The 17,943-nt window shown below is 37.7% G+C and overlaps 1 protein-coding gene across 5 annotated transcripts in view; it reads left to right on the top strand.

Moving 5' to 3' along the window:
* GNB1 (G protein subunit beta 1) overlaps positions 1–17,943 on the top strand; it is a 40,101-nt gene that overhangs the window by 8,475 nt on the left and 13,683 nt on the right. For 3 of the 5 annotated variants that reach the window (XM_034068056.1, XM_031043882.2, XM_031043883.2), the window contains exons 2-3: positions 16,537–16,644; positions 17,509–17,547. In XM_034068056.1, coding sequence (XP_033923947.1) covers positions 16,588–16,644; positions 17,509–17,547 — 96 coding nt within the window. In that variant the 5' untranslated portion in view covers positions 16,537–16,587. Of the gene's footprint in view, positions 1–9,864; positions 9,917–16,536; positions 16,645–17,508; positions 17,548–17,943 lie in introns of all 5 variants that reach the window. The other 2 variants (XM_034068055.1, XM_031043881.2) reach the window with 1 other exon arrangement.

The following is a 17,943-nucleotide window of genomic DNA, read 5'->3' as shown; positions in this document are numbered from 1 at the left end:
CCACAGGTGTAAGTATTTAGGTATCTGATTATTCAAAGTCTCTTATTAGGCTTGAGTTTGGTGTACTTACAAATTCAGGATATTCAAGTTAAGTTATGCAATGATTTTGAAATTAGAAAACTGTATCCTAATCAAATGGAGTGAAGCATCTTTGAAGAAAAGGGGGGGAAATCTTAAAACCATTATAAACTTTGAAAATTTGAAGATAAAATTAAGTTCTTTGAGACATTTTGGGAATCTTGGGCAAGTCCTTAGACATGAGAAGATGCCCAGTCATCTTCGTATTTGCTTCTAACCTGACTCCTCTCTTCCCTTTAACTCATACTAAAAGATGGAACTCATACTAAATCAGGCATTGGGAAATCCACCGTTTGCTACTATGGGGATCAAATATACAGCATTTGGACAGATTACCTTAGGGTAAGATGGGATGTTAAGCTGTGTCACCTAGCTAATTAATTTGGTTTTGATTTCTCAGTCTAATTTATCCTGTAGTCATTTTTTTGTTCCTTATCCTTGCTGTTGTGAACTAAATCCAAAAGGGCTCACTCTGGGGAAGCTTTCCATGAGGAAAGGTGGTGCAGGCATCTTGTAAGCAGCTGCCTTGCCAGTTCATGACTTTGTGTGTTTAGGAAATCAAGATGGACAAATAGTTTATTGCCATGTGCTGGGCTGCAAAACTGATAGTTCAGCTTCTAGTTAATGAACAGCTCTGCTCTTACAGAACATGAAGGAACTTAGAAAAGCAAGCTGAGATAGAAGCTGCAGTTGGAAACAACCATGTTTTTCCCAAGTCACAATCCTTAATATTCTGAATAAGGTGGAAGTGACCAGTCTTTAAAGCTCTCTCCCCTTCTGTTTTCAAAGGGAGTGAGTTGATATATTGTGTACTACAGCTAGTGTGTTTTCTGTCTTCTGATGTTTTGGGTTTTCTCTTTCTTAATTCCCACCCTGGTTCCTATTCCTAGTAGTACTTGTGTTCTTTTATTCATATTTTCCTCTTGATTTCAATCATCTAACCACATGCTTACTGTCTAGAGGAATACAGCTGCTACTTAAAGATTAATGCCAGATGTTTTAAGAGTTAATGCAGTACTATAGGAAAAAAAGAACATCCAAGGATGAAAGCAAGTATTTGCTTTCTTGTTGTGATAATGTCCCTGGGCCATGCTTTTTGTATCAGCATTAAGCATTGTAGTGTTGTCTGCTCCTAAACGCTACTTCTGAGTCTAATGGCTTCAAGGTCTCCTATGTTACTCTACTTTTCAGTCTGGCAACCTTGCTTTACTTGTTCCTGTTCTTCTGTATCTTTTGTATCAAATGTACACATCAAAATAGAGCAATTGCTCGGAGAAATTAATGAGCTACTGGAGGTGTATAAATCATTGCTATCAAAAATAATGGAACTGCTTGCACATTGATTAAAGATGGGTTACGTTGATTGCAGGGCTAGAGAAGAAAGTATTGCTCAGTCTGTTTGGAGTAAAAAGAGAAGTTATGCTGTATTTTAATCTCTTCTGAGTATTTTTTTCTGCTATTGATTTTTAAGGTGGCCCACTGAAATATTATTTATCTTCAGACTGGTGCTGGAAAGCAGTGATTTCATGTTGTAGCTTAATTTCTTTTTAACTGTGAATCTTTGTTAATATCTTACTGAAGATCAGCATGCCGTTTGGACACTTAAATTCTTATTTCAATGAAATAATTAGCTGAAGCTTGGCTAAGATCTTCAGCACTGCTGTAAAGAAGTAATATTTTTTCTTGTAGATGATCTCCTAGGCTATTTTGTGTAGTCTGTGTAGCAGAGGCACAAAGAGAGCAGGTGGTTTGTTGTTCAAATGTCTTAACTACTGCATTTTTATTGGGGCAGGATATGATAGTAGTTATAGTCAGGAGGTAGTTATCAGTTGAGTCTTGTCCAGCCTGTCCATAAGATGGGGTATCTTTGTTGCTTCTGTTGGACTCTTGATCTGCATGGTAAAGCACAATTCAGATTTGATAGAATGTAAAGTACCTTGGTGCTCTGCAAACATAATGTGTTTTTCACCAGTGTTTTGAGGGCCTTAGTGCAGTGAGACATGTCAGCATCTGAAAGTTTTCATTTGAAGTCTGTCTACATGCATGGCTGAGGGGGATGATTTTTCAGAACCAAAATTGTCCAGAAAAGACCATGTTAGATATGTGATAAGTTGTATCAGTAACTGTCCCTTTGCTCGAGTAAAAGCATGCTGACTTGCTTGGCTACTTCTTCAAATTTTAATTATTTGAGTTTTAAGGATGTAAAAAGTATTGCTGAATGTAGCATTCTGAAAGCTCTATTTTTTTTAAAGGGTGTAAGTAGGGAGCAGCTGATTCTCCTTTGACTCAGTTGACTCTTTACAGGCTGGCATATGTAGCATGAAATGGATGATTCATCTTCTGTTGATAAAATAGTTGAGCTGCAATTTGTGGAAATGCAAAATACAATAATAGCAATTTCTATTAATTTTCTGTGCTTATGCATGTACACAGTCTTACTGATTTCTATGAGTATTTTTCATATCTAATTTTGCTATTTTCGCTTTTTTTTTTTTTTGTATTGTAAGTAAGTGTAGACCATTTCCTCCTCTAACATAATAAATATTGTGGTGAATATTTTAATGTACCTACCGATGTCACCTTAATGGAATATCTGAAGAAATACATTATTCTTAACAGGGTCGAAAAAATCATGCCAATGCAGATGTGTTGGCAAGCAGGGCTGAGAGAGATATCATTTAGGCTTTTGGAAAATACTTGTTCTTCTCTTTTTTCTTTAATCCCCAGATAGTGGCTATTGATCTGTCCGATGGATTTTATTGTAATCTCTGGGATTCTGGTAGCAGGAGGTGGTGTGATCACCTGCCTCTGTGCCAGGTTTTACATACAGCTATTCATTTGCTTGTGAAAGCATGATCCAGCCAAGCTTTATTCTCTTCAGCATCTACTGTGAAATATTTGGGGAGAGCTTGAGCAGAACCTCATCATATGATACAGAAACACATCAGTCTTTGGGAAGACTTCTTGAATATATTAAAATCACGGAAAATGTCCTGAAGACCTACTGGAAAACTGGTATATCTGAAAGTGACTTTTAAATAAACAGCCTTTTGACAACTTCATGAGAATTGGCAAGAATGACTTTTCATAATGGGATTGCAGTTTTCATAATGGGATTGCCTGTTCTTAAATTGTGGGTTACAAACTTTTGTTACCTGAGCAAGTGTGTTTCTAATGTAGACTTTTACTAAAAAAGTCAATTACACACTTATTTAGGTGTATAATGTGTCTTCATTTGCTGTTTTAAGATTCTGTCACTGATTGTCACACTGGGATGGTGTGCAAACTGCATCTACAGAAGCATGCTTCCACTTTTAGCTTCTAGGAGACAATGTACTGTGTGTAGCTTGCATTCTGAACTGCCCTAAGCCTGCTACCCAGAGATTCAGCTGATTTAGATGAGAGATTACACATTTTCTGATAAGATAATGAACTGGTACTGTGACACCACTGCTTTAGGTCCCCTAGAGAGGAAATAATGAATGTCTTGTTTCTGGGTTGTTTTTAGATTATTTTGCCATTATTTTGTTCAACTTCTCTTCAAACACCTTGCTGATAATGCTTCACACCAGGCAGCTTTCCCATATCTGACTGATTTGTGATATAGTTTTACCCTTGGGTTTTGATTTTCTCCCCAAACCTCCTCCCCTTTTCTTTCTTAACACTTCTAAACCCAAACTATGAATCTGTTCTTACTATTATCAGCTTTCTAGATAGCTCCTGGGGTGTGTGGCATTTTTTTCCCTCTTAAGTAAACGCCTTGAGAGTTCTTGATGCTAAAGGGCTTATGCAAAAAAATGTATTTCCTAGACAGGGTAACTAAAACCTTTTTGATTTGTCTCTTGCAGGTAAAGTGCCACGTGGTTTGGGTTTCTTTTAATCTGTAAGACCTATCATTATGTTTCTTCAGCTCATGAATAGTTAGTTGTGTGTTACAGAGAAGGTGTTTGCATACAGCAATATTTGGTTACATAGTCTTACCTTTGTAGCTGCTCTTCTGTTCATGGCAATAATATTAATACTAAATAGTGAAAAATATGGTGTGTCAGTGACATTATAGAAGTAGGACTGTGATATCCCTGTTGTGTGTGTGCACTGCCCTGTTCAGTTAAACAGATTCTGGAGAGTTTACAAATGAAGTAAAAATGCCAGTAAAAACTGGAGAGCATTATAAAAGAGTTGAAGGAAGCAATGAAAGGTGATAGTTGAAATGAGAAACAACTGTTAGGTTACTGTAAGGCTCTGCATATAGAAGCATCTGGTAATAAATGCTTAGTCATTTCTGTGCTCGTTAATTGTGATATATGCTCCTTCTGGATATATGCTGCCTGGGTTTTGTTTTTTGGTCTGAAGGGAGATATCTAGTAGTATGTGACAACAAAACTGCTTGGTTTTGGGTAAGGGGATACTTTATTAAGTGGCAATGTTCAGTAATTTCTTTTTCTGATAAATGTAGCTAGAAATTTATGCACAAGCAGGTTCTAAATTTTCCTGGCTTAGTGGTTTGAAAACTCACACTAAATATTAAATTTTGTTCTTAAAATAAATTACCTTGCTATGCCTGCCTCTTACCAGGAAGTGTTAGAATGATCTTAAATGTGAATTTCTTTAAGAACAAGGCAGAAAAGATATAGGTAGAAAATATTTTTACTTTCATGGCTAAGGTAGCAACAGTTAAAATATTCTTTAACTGCTTCAGAGATGTCCCAACACTCCTCTAAGATGGTGTTATTTTAAGCATGTGTCGTTAGACATCTGTTAAACTTGTAATAATCAGTTATTTTATTTTGTACATAAATTCTCTGTTGTTCTTAGAATTAAGATTATTTTTTAAAAATACACATAGCTTGCAAATGCTTTTAGGAAGGATTAATGCAGTGACCTGTTATAGTCCAAATTTTTATGCTTAAATATTGCATTAGTATGATTTTTTAAATGTAGGTTATGGGATTAGCATCAGCAAATATGAGTATTTTGGCAACATAAGGATGCTGTCTTCCATGGAAACAGCTTCAATTTGCTTACTGTTGGTGGCAGAGGGAAAGGGTCCACTTTACTCTAGAGCTGCTTATTACAAGCATGTGTCCCTACTAACATCTTAAGCATTGTTGTCTGCTTGTTAGTATTCTATTTAGAGAAAATGGCAAACAGTCCAAAAGGTTTATTTTTAAATACTTTTTTTTAATGAGAAAATGGACATGAGCCGGCTGCAGTGTGCACTCACAGCCCAGAAAGCAACTGTATGCTGGGCTGCATCAAAAGGAATGTGACCAGCAGGACCAAGGAGGTGATCCTGCCCCTCTACTCTGCTCTTGTGAGACCTCACCTGGAGCATTGTGTGCAGTTCTGGTGTCCTCAACATAAAAAGGACAAGGAACTGTTGGAATGAGTCCACAAGGATGATCAGGGGACTGGAGCACCTCCCATATGAAGATAGGCTGAGAAAGTTGGGGCTGTTCAGCCTGGAGAAGGCTGCATGGAGAGCTCATAGCAGCCTTCCAGTATCTGAAGGGGGGGTTATAGGGATGCTGGGTAGGGACTGTAGTGACAGGATGAGGAGTAATGGGTTAAAACTTAAACAGGGGAGGTTTAGATTAGATATGAGGAAGAAATTCTTTACTGTTAGTGTGGTAAGGCACTGGAATGGGTTGCCCAGGGAAGTTGTGAATGTTCCGTCCCTGGCAGTGTTCAAGGCCAGGGTGGACAGAGCCTTGAGTGACATGGTTTAGCGTGAGATATTGCTGCCCATGGCAGGGGCTTGGAACTAGATGATCTTAAGGTCCTTTCCAACCCTAACTATTCTATGATTCTATGAAACATGGGAGGGATGAGCCCTCAAGTCTTAGGCATGCCAGCAAAAGCTGATGGTCTGTGCATTGATAGCTAGAGTTTGGTGATGTTCCGTAAAATCTGGGTTGCTTTACTCTGTGGCAATAGCCTCTGGCATATTGAGGAATGTGCACATAGCAGTTGGCTTTTTTTGTGAGCTGTTCTGTAATGCTTTTGGAGGAGACAGAAATGCAGTGTTTCTCTGAGACAGTAATTCCAAGTTGGCACTTTGAATGTGAAACTCTTGAATTTGGGCTTTGCAAGGTCTTGGAAGCTTTCTGGATATGTTAGTATCTAGCTTCTCCCCTGAATTTTCTGAAATAAAAGCTTGATTTTTTTGGTGGGTTTTTTTTTTCTCTTTTTCCTGAAGCTGACACTTCTGACCTCACTGCTTAGGTGAAGGCAGTTTGATGGAAGACTGTGTTGACTGACCAGAAGGTGTTTCATGCAGATCTGTTATGCCAGGATGAAGAAATGCAGCCAGAACTTTGGAGGAATCCTAGAACTGATCTTTATTCTTTAGCTCTCAATTTTACTGTGTTTTATGCAGCTGTGAGAAACTTTTTTTCTAATGCAATCTTTTAGATGTACCAAGCAGAGTAGAAAAAGTAATGCAACTGCTAATGTAACTGTTACATAATGACCATTAACACTTATCAACTTGCTTGTTTTATGTGTACTTCATTCACACTTAACATATGCAAAAACATCTCCTGAGCACAATAACTGCTTCAGGTGGAAACTTGGCAATTCTTCAATGCAAGGAGCAGCCAGTACCTCCCACAGAAACAGTTCAGACACACTAGCCGTTGACTGCAGAAGTGTTTGCAGTAGGTTTGTGAAGGAGTTGGACAATCTAGCATTGTCCCTGCCAGGATAATCTGCTTTGCAAACCTGTTAGGAAGGTATTGCTTGTTGTTCAAAGCTTATGTGCTTGGAAATTATAGACTCAGCAGGTGATTCCCAGAAAGACAACATCAAATAGAAGAGGTTGTATCCATTCACTTGAGCATATTTAGATTTGTGAATTTGTAATTACTATTTTATCCTTCCATTGGCTGTCCTTCAAAGCTGCTCCTGCAGGAGGTGACAGTGAAGACTAGGCTTTCCAGAATACAGATCTGTACTAAATAAGAAAAGTCTGAACTGGAATTAGTGCTTGGAGGAGGACAGACACAGCTGCTTATGAAGACAGGCCAAACCTTGTCCCAGGGTCTGAACCAAACCTTTGGTGGGCAGGTGTCTTGTCTGATGAGCCATTTCTGGTCTCATATCAGGTTATGTATGAATTGATGGCATGTTTTAAGAAGCTAGAATGCTTTTGCTGCAGCTCAGATGTTGGCCTTGGCATCTAGTTAATGTATGTGTAAAGCAGTCTTAAGAAGGTGTGCTGGTGGAATTAACATCCAGAATATTTAGGGTTTAAGTCTGTCATTGAATCCATAGGTCAAGAAGAAAAATGTGTTTATACAGCTAATGGCTTTGGAGAGGGCTACAGTGAATGTGTTTAGGAAGTTGCTTAATTTTAGAGATTTGTTCAAATTTGCTATGATGTTACAGTAAAATACTTCTAAATGCTTTCCCTACTTTTCAAAGTCCCTTCCTTTCTTTGCTTTCCTGCTTTCCTCAACCTCATGAAACTTCTCCGGAAGAGCCTTCATGTGAAGTTTTCTGATGGATTTTGGAAGTTTTAGGCTTTGTCACCTCAGTATAACTACTTCAAGGAAGTTGAAGGAAATCTTGAAGGAAAAAGGAGTATTAGGCTGTTAGCAGTTAGTGCTGTAGTAGGGAAGCCTTACCCAGAAGTGATGATGCTTTGCTTGGAGCAGAAAACTGGGAATGTGGGGACACTGGGTACACCAGCTATGTGTAGGGCTGGCCAACCTCCAGGTGCTTTGGTATAATGGTTTAACCACTTGAACCAAGCTTAGTGTATTCTGTGGTACCTTTTGTTCTCTCTGGTTTTAGAAACCCCGGTTCTTGGTGTTGAGAAGCTCAAGCTCTCAGCTAAGCAGGGCTGTAAGGGCTGATTTAGACAGTGCATAAAGCTTGTTACAAGAACTCTTTGCTGAACCAGTATTGTGGTGTGGTGAATGACTTGGCCTGTAATTTTCATGTTGCTTTTACCAGGCTACATTTTAGCTAAAAATGGAAGCTTGTGACAATGCAGATTTCCCCTCTTCAGTTGCTTGTCTACTTTTGTTCTTAAAAAGAGCTCCATCTTTAATTGAAAATACCTCATCTGCTCAGATTGCCTTCTGCAGGTGTTGCAGGTTGCTTTCAGCAAACCCAACTGGAAACTTAACCTGATTTTAAAAGCAAAACTAAGCTTTGTGGAACAGTTTGCTGTTACACTTCCTTACTCTTCTTGCAGGCTGGTTAAAGCAGCTCTTTCGTTGTTTTTTCTTGTCTGTTTTGTTTTTCTTTTTTGCAGAAGGCATATAAATTCTGCAACACCTCTCCTGCATTAATGAGGGTACAGCACAGGGTAATAGTGGTGTATGTTTTGCTATGGTGTATTCTGTGTGCTGTTAGTGTTCCAGCATGATTTTTACTTGTTTACATTTCAGAGAATACTTTCAGAGTTTCATCAGTTTTCATCTCTCTGCAGTGTGGGCAAATTTTTCCTGTCAAGACTTCTGAAAGTTGAACAGAGTTGATCTTTCTTCAGAACTTCAAATGGTCATATCATGTGCTTGTGTCTTTGAGGGGTTAGAGTTTGGCCCTTAAAGTGTGAGTTACTGTTTTATGTCTAAAAGCATGTTGTTTTTTTTCTGTCAGTAGCCAACAAAACTGCTTACACTGTGATGATTCCATAATCACAGTATTAAATTGTTATTCTAAAAATAAGCTTGGATGAGGATGATCCATATCCTAAGTAGTTTAACCTCCATACCAGACGCTGGAGTGGTTTGTAGATTTTCCAGCTAATAGTGAACTGTAAAATCAGCAAGATGCATTATCCATAATCATTTCAGTTTAAAGTACATGAGATTGTAGACTGGCATTCTGATTTAAGATCATTTCACTTCAGTACGTTCTTGCTTTGTGCTTAGAATAATCCTCTACTGTCCTGATGCACCGGCTTTAAAGATGTACACTCAGTGTCCATTGACATCACCCACAGCCCTTGCTTTGCTGTGTGGTACAAGCAAATTGCAGATGTTTTGAATGTATAAGCGGTTGTCAGTGTTTTGAATCTTGGGGTGAACTATAATTATGACTTTGTGCTGCTGGAGGAAAAAAATTGCTCCAAAATTTCTGAGAAACTCTTCCACCTTGCTAAAAAGCCAGTTTGTGTGTTAAATCATTACAGTCTTTCAGACTGCAGATGTGTGTTTTTTAATGTGTTAATACTTTACTTGTTAACATCTTTAGTGATTAGGAATCATAACTCTTCTAGAAGGGTTTTGTGCTCTGGCTTGAGCTCTGTAGTAGGAGGTTTATGTAACTTCTTTTGATAAAATGGGTACCTTGGTATTTCACTGTGCTTAGAAAGCTAGCATACCTCAGGAACCGTATTGAGCAGAAATAATTTAATGCTTTGAAAATGCAGACCGGGGAGAGGGGAGACTTTGTAGTCCAGTGAAAATTAGTCTTGTATGAATGAGACAATGTTCTGCTACAGTCCTAAGCTCTCTAATAATATGGACTTCTGTATCAGCTAGGGGAAGAGACTTAATGATCTGAGGATTGCAAGAGTTTCCTTGGAAAAGGATTTTAAAAGTGACATGAGTGAGTCTTTTGGTCCTTTTGATATTAAAGCAATGCCCATTTCCTTCCATGATGACAAGCTGGCTCTTTGTTAGCCAACAAAAAATAGTCTGTGCTTTGATAACATTTTAATTTCTGCTAGACTTGTTAAGAAATTGATGTTATTTCTTGACAATTGTACAAATTCTGGTCTTGTTTTTTTTTTCTTTTTCCTTTTTTTTTTTTTCCTTTTTTCCCCTCCAGAATTTACATGTTTGACAGCAGAAGTTGGCTTTCTACTGTAGTGAGAGAAAATGTAAGTAAATAAATAAGGTAACTTATTTTTTCTAGTGCTTGAGAAACTCATACTATATTTTAAGTAACTAACTTAATGTTTTTAGCTGTTAATATGTGCAAGCCTGAAGTACCTATTTTCTGCTTTAGCATATGTATTCTTGTATCAACAGGAAGAATTTTAAAATGGGCAGAAAACTTGCTAAATAATAGATACTGTTGCCTGACTTCATTCAGAAATGGAACTGGCAAAGCAGAGGGAGACCATAGATGAAACTGTTTCATCTCAGTAGGTCAGGGAATTGCAATAAATAAAACGATTATAATTTTTGAGCTAAGTGGCTCTTGTCAGAATGTTCTTTTCAATGTGTCAGTATTATTTAAACAGAACCTAAAAGCTTCAAAGTTCATATTCTTTGCAATCATAATTATTACTAATATTTTTGGAACAGTGAAACCTTCATTATCTTCCAGGCTATAACTTCAAATGTTTCTGCCTCTTGTGAAGCCTCTTGGTCTATTAGGAACATCTCTAGTTAGCCGTATGTTGTTTAGGAAGTATTTGCTCAGTTGTATTTGTTGCTTCCCATTACTAGATGTTTACCTGTTTGTCAGAAAGCAAACACCAAGTGAGCCCCTGTCTCTTTCTCTAAACCTGTCTTCCTAGGTGCTCTCCAATTAGTTACTTTGGTCAACCCTAGATACCTCCAGTGTTCTATTTTTTGGAGGAGCAGAAACTGAACACAGTGTTCCCAGTGTAGACAAACCATTGCTTTTCCTCAATGGCATTATAATATTTTTAGTATTTTTTTTCTGTCCTACTTTGTATTTAACCTTTTGTTTTAATCAGTGCTGGGTATTAAGCCAATGTTTTTGAGCTATATTCAGCGCATATTCTAAAGGGTTGTGTTCTGTGGTTTGGTTTTTTTCTTTTCCTTCAAATAAAGCTGTATCACAGAAATTAGTGTGATTCTTTACATTTGTGTTGTTTTTCTGCATACATTTTCTCTGATTTTTTTTAACTTCTAAAATTCTCTACTTTTTTTGTGGTCACCCTATCTGGAGATTTGTGTTCTTCAGGATCAGAAGGCACCCCTGAATTTTTTTGTCTTCTCTTGTGGACCATGTAAATGGGAGAGAGAACACCTCAAATTTGTTCCACAAGCAATTCTGATCTTACTGTATTTTCTATTGAATAAAAGTCAAATAGGACTCAATATATACTTCCAATTAAATAACAAAACCCCCTCAGCTTTTCAAAGTCAATATGATGTCAAAACATTGGAACTAACAGTGGATTGTGTATAATTCCTTTGTCATTGTGAAAATGTACAAGCTGCTGTGCATGTTGCTAATAGGATTTATGATATCTAATAGATTAACACAGTTTCATTTAATCAGATGACCTGCTATGAGACTGTCTGGTAGGCATAACACAAACTCATTAGGAAGGCTGTAAAGTTTTGGCTCTGTTCTTGCAAATGATGTGCTTTGCTTTTACTCTGTTTTGTACTTCTGTACTGGCTATGGGGGCCATGTATATTAGCATGGAAGATGTTGAAGGAACAAGTATCAGTCAACCTGTTTATCTGGGAGAAAGGCAATTTGGCTAACCCTCTTAGGAAATTACTGTGTATGGGTAATACTCTAACAATATATGTTTAAAACCTCTCTGTTACCAGACTGCATCAGCAATGGCTTGGTGGGATTACTTTAGTTTTTGGTAGTAGTAATGTATGCTAAAAAATATCATGTAGGAAAGAAAGTTTGGCCATCAAGGGACAGAAGTTCTAAATACTTGACTTAATGATAGCTGTGACTTCCAGTCTGTGTTCTCTTCTTTTAATCTGTAGAGATTATTTATAGGATGGGCTATGCAGGAGAAAATTTATTTTTGTAATAATGGAAATTATGTGAGAAGATTAAATAATGGTGTTTAGTGAACATCTCATTGCTGTTACCAGGCAGTTGTAGAGAGGAATCATGTTTAACACAACAGTATATATTTAGATGAGTTGTATTCAACTCTTCCCACTTCTCTTACAATGTAGACAAGCATAATGTAGTCTACATCTAAATGTGATAGTATTAATGGTACCTTGGTTTCAGTAACTGGACTTAATTGGATAAAGAGCTTGAGCTCTGGAAAGGACATTAGAGTTGTAACAATGAAATGAGTGAATTCTTCTTTAGCCTTTGAGTTATCACTGTGTTCTGCATAGTGAGCTTTACCTTTAAAGTGAATTATTATCCTGGGACCTTATGTCTATCTCCATTTGCAGGAAGCCTGTGGGAGTTATTTAGATTTCATATGGCTTTCTATTCAGTGCAATGATTGTTCAACATAATTGAGTGTCTGGACATAGAAACTTTTTCCTCTTACACAGGAATATAGGTCATGTAGCTTAGAGAAAAACAGACCAAGAAGTTGTTAATTTGAGATGAGTAACCTGATAAATCCTCTTGAAATAGCCTAATTGTGAAGTTTGACCTTATATTGAAAGGTGAACTCAGTACTTAATTTTTCCTATGTGGGAAACAGAGGAACAAAGGGACTCTTCTATGGATACTTTCTAAGAGGAGATTAGAAACTTGGGTTATGTAGTCTAGTGAAGAACAGTGAACTACCTTGCAAGTACGCATCTTCTTGTCTCTAGTAAAAGCAGAATTATCTACAAGATATACTTGTCAACAAGATTAGGAGGATTTAGGCTTAGAGCAGAGACACTTAAGCACTTCAGCCTCTGGAAAGGTCTTGAGTGGGTTCAGCAAAGTGAATGTGTTATTCTTGAGAAGCCTGCCTTCAAGAACACAGTAACATACTGAAAAGAAAGTGAGGTAAGCATGAGTTTGGCTGCTACCTATTTCTTCACAGCTGTGGTGATAGTTTGGATAAAAGGAGTGTGGAACTTGAATAGTGACTTTTTTTGCATGAGGTTTGTTTGATTTAGCAATTTAGTAATGTCTTTCAAAACTACAGAAATAGGAGTATCATTGCTATCAAGCCTACAGTTTCTTCTAGAAACGTTCTGTTAAAATGGGGTTAAATGCCCTTAAACATGCCAAGAAACAAAAAATGTATTATTTCATGATACTCAAATGCGCTGGTTTGCAATGAGCACAGATCATATATTGAACAGTTTTTGCTTGTTGTTTCTAAGAATAAATCTGTATAAAAACTTCTCATGTATTGAGAGAATAGATAAAAATATTTTGTTTTCCCATGCATTTTCCTGACCTTACCTGTTGTTCTTGCCGTTTTAAAGTTGTTTGTTTTTTGTTTTGTAATTCTAGACACTAGTAAACTGCTGATTTACAGTAATCAGTACACAAGAGAATGGAACCCTTTACTTCCCTATGGCTTTCATATTTCTGACATAAATTTAATTGCTTAAGACTTGGTGTAAAAGAAATAAAGGAATAGCCAAGTTGGTTACCCCAGAAATTTTAGTCTGCTTCAGAGAACTCCTATATTTTAATGCCCTAGGCTTCATTAGGGTTTTTGTTTCCTGAGTGCTAGTGAGTTCCATCATGTCGGCAGGAATTGGATCTTCCTGTTGATGTTGAAACAACAAAGACTACAAAGGGAACGTGCAAATGTAGGCTAAACAATTACAATGGATGCTGTCAGAAATGCAGTTTGGAGTTGCTTGGAGTGCACAGGAGCTAACTTCCAACTCTAAAAGTACCTAACTTCCAGATGTGAACTTATGTGGATCTATGGTGTTGCAGATGGGGAAGACATCAAGGGGTGTGTGCATTCAGCTACTAATTGTCATGCAGTGAATACTGAAATGTGAGTCCTGCCTAGCAAGCGACTGAAGGTCAAGATCCATACACACTGCTTGTGACAACAGTTGTTAAGTTCCTGAAACTCCTCACTGCCTGTGATAATGGAGATGGTTGCTTGCATGTAGGTGTAAAGGTTTCTGTAGTGCTGAGAAACCATTTTGAAGTTACTTATTAAAAGGAAGCTTTCCTTAAAGCATTAGATAGCGACTGTCTTGATGTGGAGTTCACAAATAGATCATTTTAGGAGCTTAGCTGCACACTAGGTAGGACCTGGGTGGTTTGTAATAGTACTCTTCAGTGCATGCTATATTAAGCAGTAAGGCCCAAGCATGAAATAAGCTTGTGTGATTTGTTTTGAACTGGGTGTGTGCAAATAATCCAGAATGAAACTACAGGGTTTGGTTTCTGTGAAGTGGACTTAATATAACTTTTTTCCCCTAGGGTTAGTGTTAATTTCCTTAGGCCTCTCTTTCATACAAAGAATTATTGTTTCATTTAAATGCAAGAGAATTCTGTTGCATAGCACATAAATTCTGGCAGAAATGTCACTATTTTAAGCAGTGTTACAGGAGAACATGTCTGCTTTGACATTAAATTATTCATCCTATTATATTTTTAAATAAAGCTGCGTGCAAATCTTCAGTGTAGTTACCTGTATCTCTTTGCAGCTGGAATTCTAGTGTCCTAAGTCTTGATCCTAATCCTGTCACTGAGTTGCTGTGACCTTGAACAGAATGCTTAAGTTTTGGATCATGATTTCTTTCTCTGAAATAGGAATGATACCATCTCTGAATTCTTTGTACTCTGCTTGGAGAGGCTGGTATTTGCTTAGTGGTAAATGGGCTTATATATTAACTTGAAGAATGGCAGAAGCAGAAATTATTATCTAAAAACTAAAAGATCTGAAAATTTGCAGTTTATTTGTAAGGACAGTCTTCAGAGTTTCTTAATTCATGACAAGACTAGCACATATTATTTCACATTGTGTGTGATCTGTGTGTGACTGTGGTGACTGAATGCTAAAAACCGTAGGGAGACCCAGCCACAGTCTGTTTTGTCTCAGATGTACAGTGGACAATACATCTTGAGAAACAGAAGAGCATTCAAAAGGAAAGGTGGTTATAGGATAATAAAACACTCTTGATGGGTTTTGTCTTAACTGGATTTGACTAAGCTGAGCAAGGGATCTTAAAGGGGCTTAAAGATGACCCTGGCACCAGAAGAGAGAAGAGACCTCGTTTCACAATGAAGTGAAAGTGCTTTGAAGCTGTGTGGATGGAGGGTTTGAGGAAGGAGCTAGCTAGAATTCCTTTTCTAAAATATTGTGTATTTCAGAGAAGAGTATAAATTATGATAGGGCAAGACTTGACAGTCGTTCCTTTTGTTCTTTAGTTTGCAATACTAGTTACTGTGAGGAGACCTGAGTAGTCTGATTATGTGGGATAGCAATATTTAGGGAATGTTAAAGTCTTGGTAAGTCTTTTGAAGCTTCTTTTCTTTAGACAGCAGCACTTGCTCTATTGCTTTAATTTGCCTTCACAATATGCTTCCTGTTCCTGTGAGTGGATAAAAATGTGGAAGTTATCCTCTTCTTTCTCCTTGGGAAGGGCTTTAGGGAAAAAAAAACGTACAAACCCCTGCGTGCCTGAAAAGATAAATAAGCTGATTAAACTTTAACAGAGTAATATGTAAAGCTGCTGGTGAAGCATTTGCTTTAATAGTAAAGGGTCAGTTCTGGCTAATAAAATGTTCAAAGCACACACTACCAGTGTTTGTTTATAAACTCCAGGTGCTCTGTGTAGCATTTGAAAATTGAGCCAATTATCTTGATCTGCAATAAAAGATAAACCTCATCAGCATGTTATATATAAAGCTGCAGAGATTTTGAAACAATTTAAGAGCAGCTGAGTTTTAAGCATGCAGTACTAGTGAAAAAGGCAACAACATCTTTCTGGAACAGTGATTTTCAAAGGTATGCTGATTATATTGGAAAACAGTCCAATAGCTGAGGAACTCTCCAGGCAGTAGTAGAGACTGTTCAGTGGTAGGTGTATTCTGTTGAGCTTCTATCTTGCTGGCTATGGAGTACAGCAGACAGAGCGATAGCATTAGTAATTTGGTCCTTATCAATGCTAGAAAAATAAGATTCTTAGAGGTAGAAGATGTCTGTTGGCAGCAGTTTCTCAAGCTTCTCAACTTAACATTGAAAAAAATACTAGATATATTCTGACAACATGTTACTATTGGAATCCACTCTACAAGTCTCAGAGAGACATTTCAGCAATTAACACATAAAATCCTGAATGACATTTGTGAGTGATTCTTTTATGCAGATCTTGGAACAACATTTTTTCTCACAACTGCTGTGTTGCAAAAACCATTCATAATGGCTCTTACAGCATTTTGCAAGTGATTGTGTCAGTCTGTAAATACTTAAGGGGCTTGCTCTTTGATAGGAGAATTCCTTACTGTATTCTTAAGACCTACAGGGAAGTTCTGAATTTCATGTCTAACATTAGTGTTATCTTCTGGCTCACTCTAGGGAAATTTGAGTTTATACAAAACTGAATCAGAAAAACACTAATGAAAAATGCAAATAGGAGCCCTGGAGGGAAGAAAAAAGTCCAAATTATGTTTTATTTTCTGTGCTGGCAAAAAGCTGAACACATTCAAGTGTGGTAACACCTTATTTTGAAGAGATTTCAGAGACATTTTTTCACTTGTATCCTAGTACTTATAAACCAGTCTGCCTTTTGTTCCCAGGAGCTGTTTGAGATGGATGAAAGGACTTAGTAATTTCAAGCTCTGACCTCTACTAATTCTTATTATCTCCACTTGTCTGTCTTTCAGATTTCTGATTGTTTCAGAGGTGGCAGTGGAGAACACATTTAGCACAGGAAAATGAGTGAGCTTGACCAGTTACGCCAGGAGGCTGAGCAACTGAAAAACCAAATCAGAGTATGTATGGTATCTGTGACCACAGTACAGATGAGTGGTTATTTGTGTGGCTTGCGAGCAGAGATGGACAGAAACGATGCATTAAGTTACATGGATGCTGGGGAGGGACTCTTCGTTAGAGACTGTAGTGATAGGACAAGGGGTAATGGGTTAAAACTTACACAGGGGAAGTTTAGATTGGATATAAGGAAGAAATTCTTTATTGTTAGGGAGGTGAGGCACTGGAATGGGTTGCCCAGGGAGGTTGTGAATGCTCCATCCCTGGCAGTGTTCAAGGCCAGGTTGGACGAAGCCTTGGGTGACGTGATTTAGTGTGTGATATTCCTGCCCATGGCAGGGGGGTTGGAACTAGATGATCTTAAGGTCCTTTCCAACCCTAACTATTCTATGATGCTGTGTTTTCACAATGTCAAAGTTAATGTGGATTTTTAGAAAGGGCAAGCATATGTGATGCTTTAGGAAATCACAATTTGGTCTTTTAATATTACTTAGAATAGGATAGTTACACAAATAAGCAATCTCTTGTTTAAAGTTAGGTGTCAGCAATGAGATTTGTCCAGTTAAGTCTCAAAACCCTCCAAAGATGGAGCCTAACTGGACATACAGTTCCATTGCCTGACTGTCTTCATGGTGAAAATCGTTATCTTTTCCTCAAAAGAAAAATGTTTGGAAATCAAATGCTCAATATGGTCTGTGTTTTAACGGCGGGCAGCATATTGTATTCATGTTGCGGTTAGCGTGGGTCCTCTCTGATGGCAAGCAGAAACGCTTTCTGAGCCTTGGTTTGAGGGTGCTGGATCATCTTGACAAAACAGATAAGGAAACGTAGAGAACTTCTGATTTCTGTTTTTTCTCCTGCTGCAGGATGCTAGGAAAGCATGTGCGGATGCCACCCTGGCTCAGGTAAGTATTTAAGTTTAACATGAATTATCCTTTATCGGTTTCTTTAATTTTGCCTTTAGGTGGTTCCTTCCAGAGGGAAGTAAATTGTTTGTCCAGCTTGAGCAGTAGTTTGTGTAAGAAGTGTTCTGCTACAGAGATGGTAGTAGTACAGTCTTGCTGCTGTTATAGTCTGAACCATAATACCTGCTGAGATTAATTTAGTGATTTCCACATAATGCTGCATTCCTGTTTGAACTGATGCCGAACCTGAGCTAATACCTTTGCCTCTTGCTGTACTAACACATTTTGATCCTATTGGCTTGGCTTTAGCCAACATTAACTTAGGGAATGTGAATTCTGTGCTCTGTAGAGTATCTCGTGGAGATACAGTGGGGGATTTTCTGGAAATCTACATGG

Source organism: Melopsittacus undulatus, chromosome 12, assembly GCF_012275295.1.
Source record: "Melopsittacus undulatus isolate bMelUnd1 chromosome 12, bMelUnd1.mat.Z, whole genome shotgun sequence".
Classification (NCBI taxonomy): domain Eukaryota; kingdom Metazoa; phylum Chordata; class Aves; order Psittaciformes; family Psittaculidae; genus Melopsittacus; species Melopsittacus undulatus.
The sequence above is the reverse complement of the archived record's forward strand: the minus strand, read 5'-3'. Positions and strand labels throughout refer to the sequence as shown.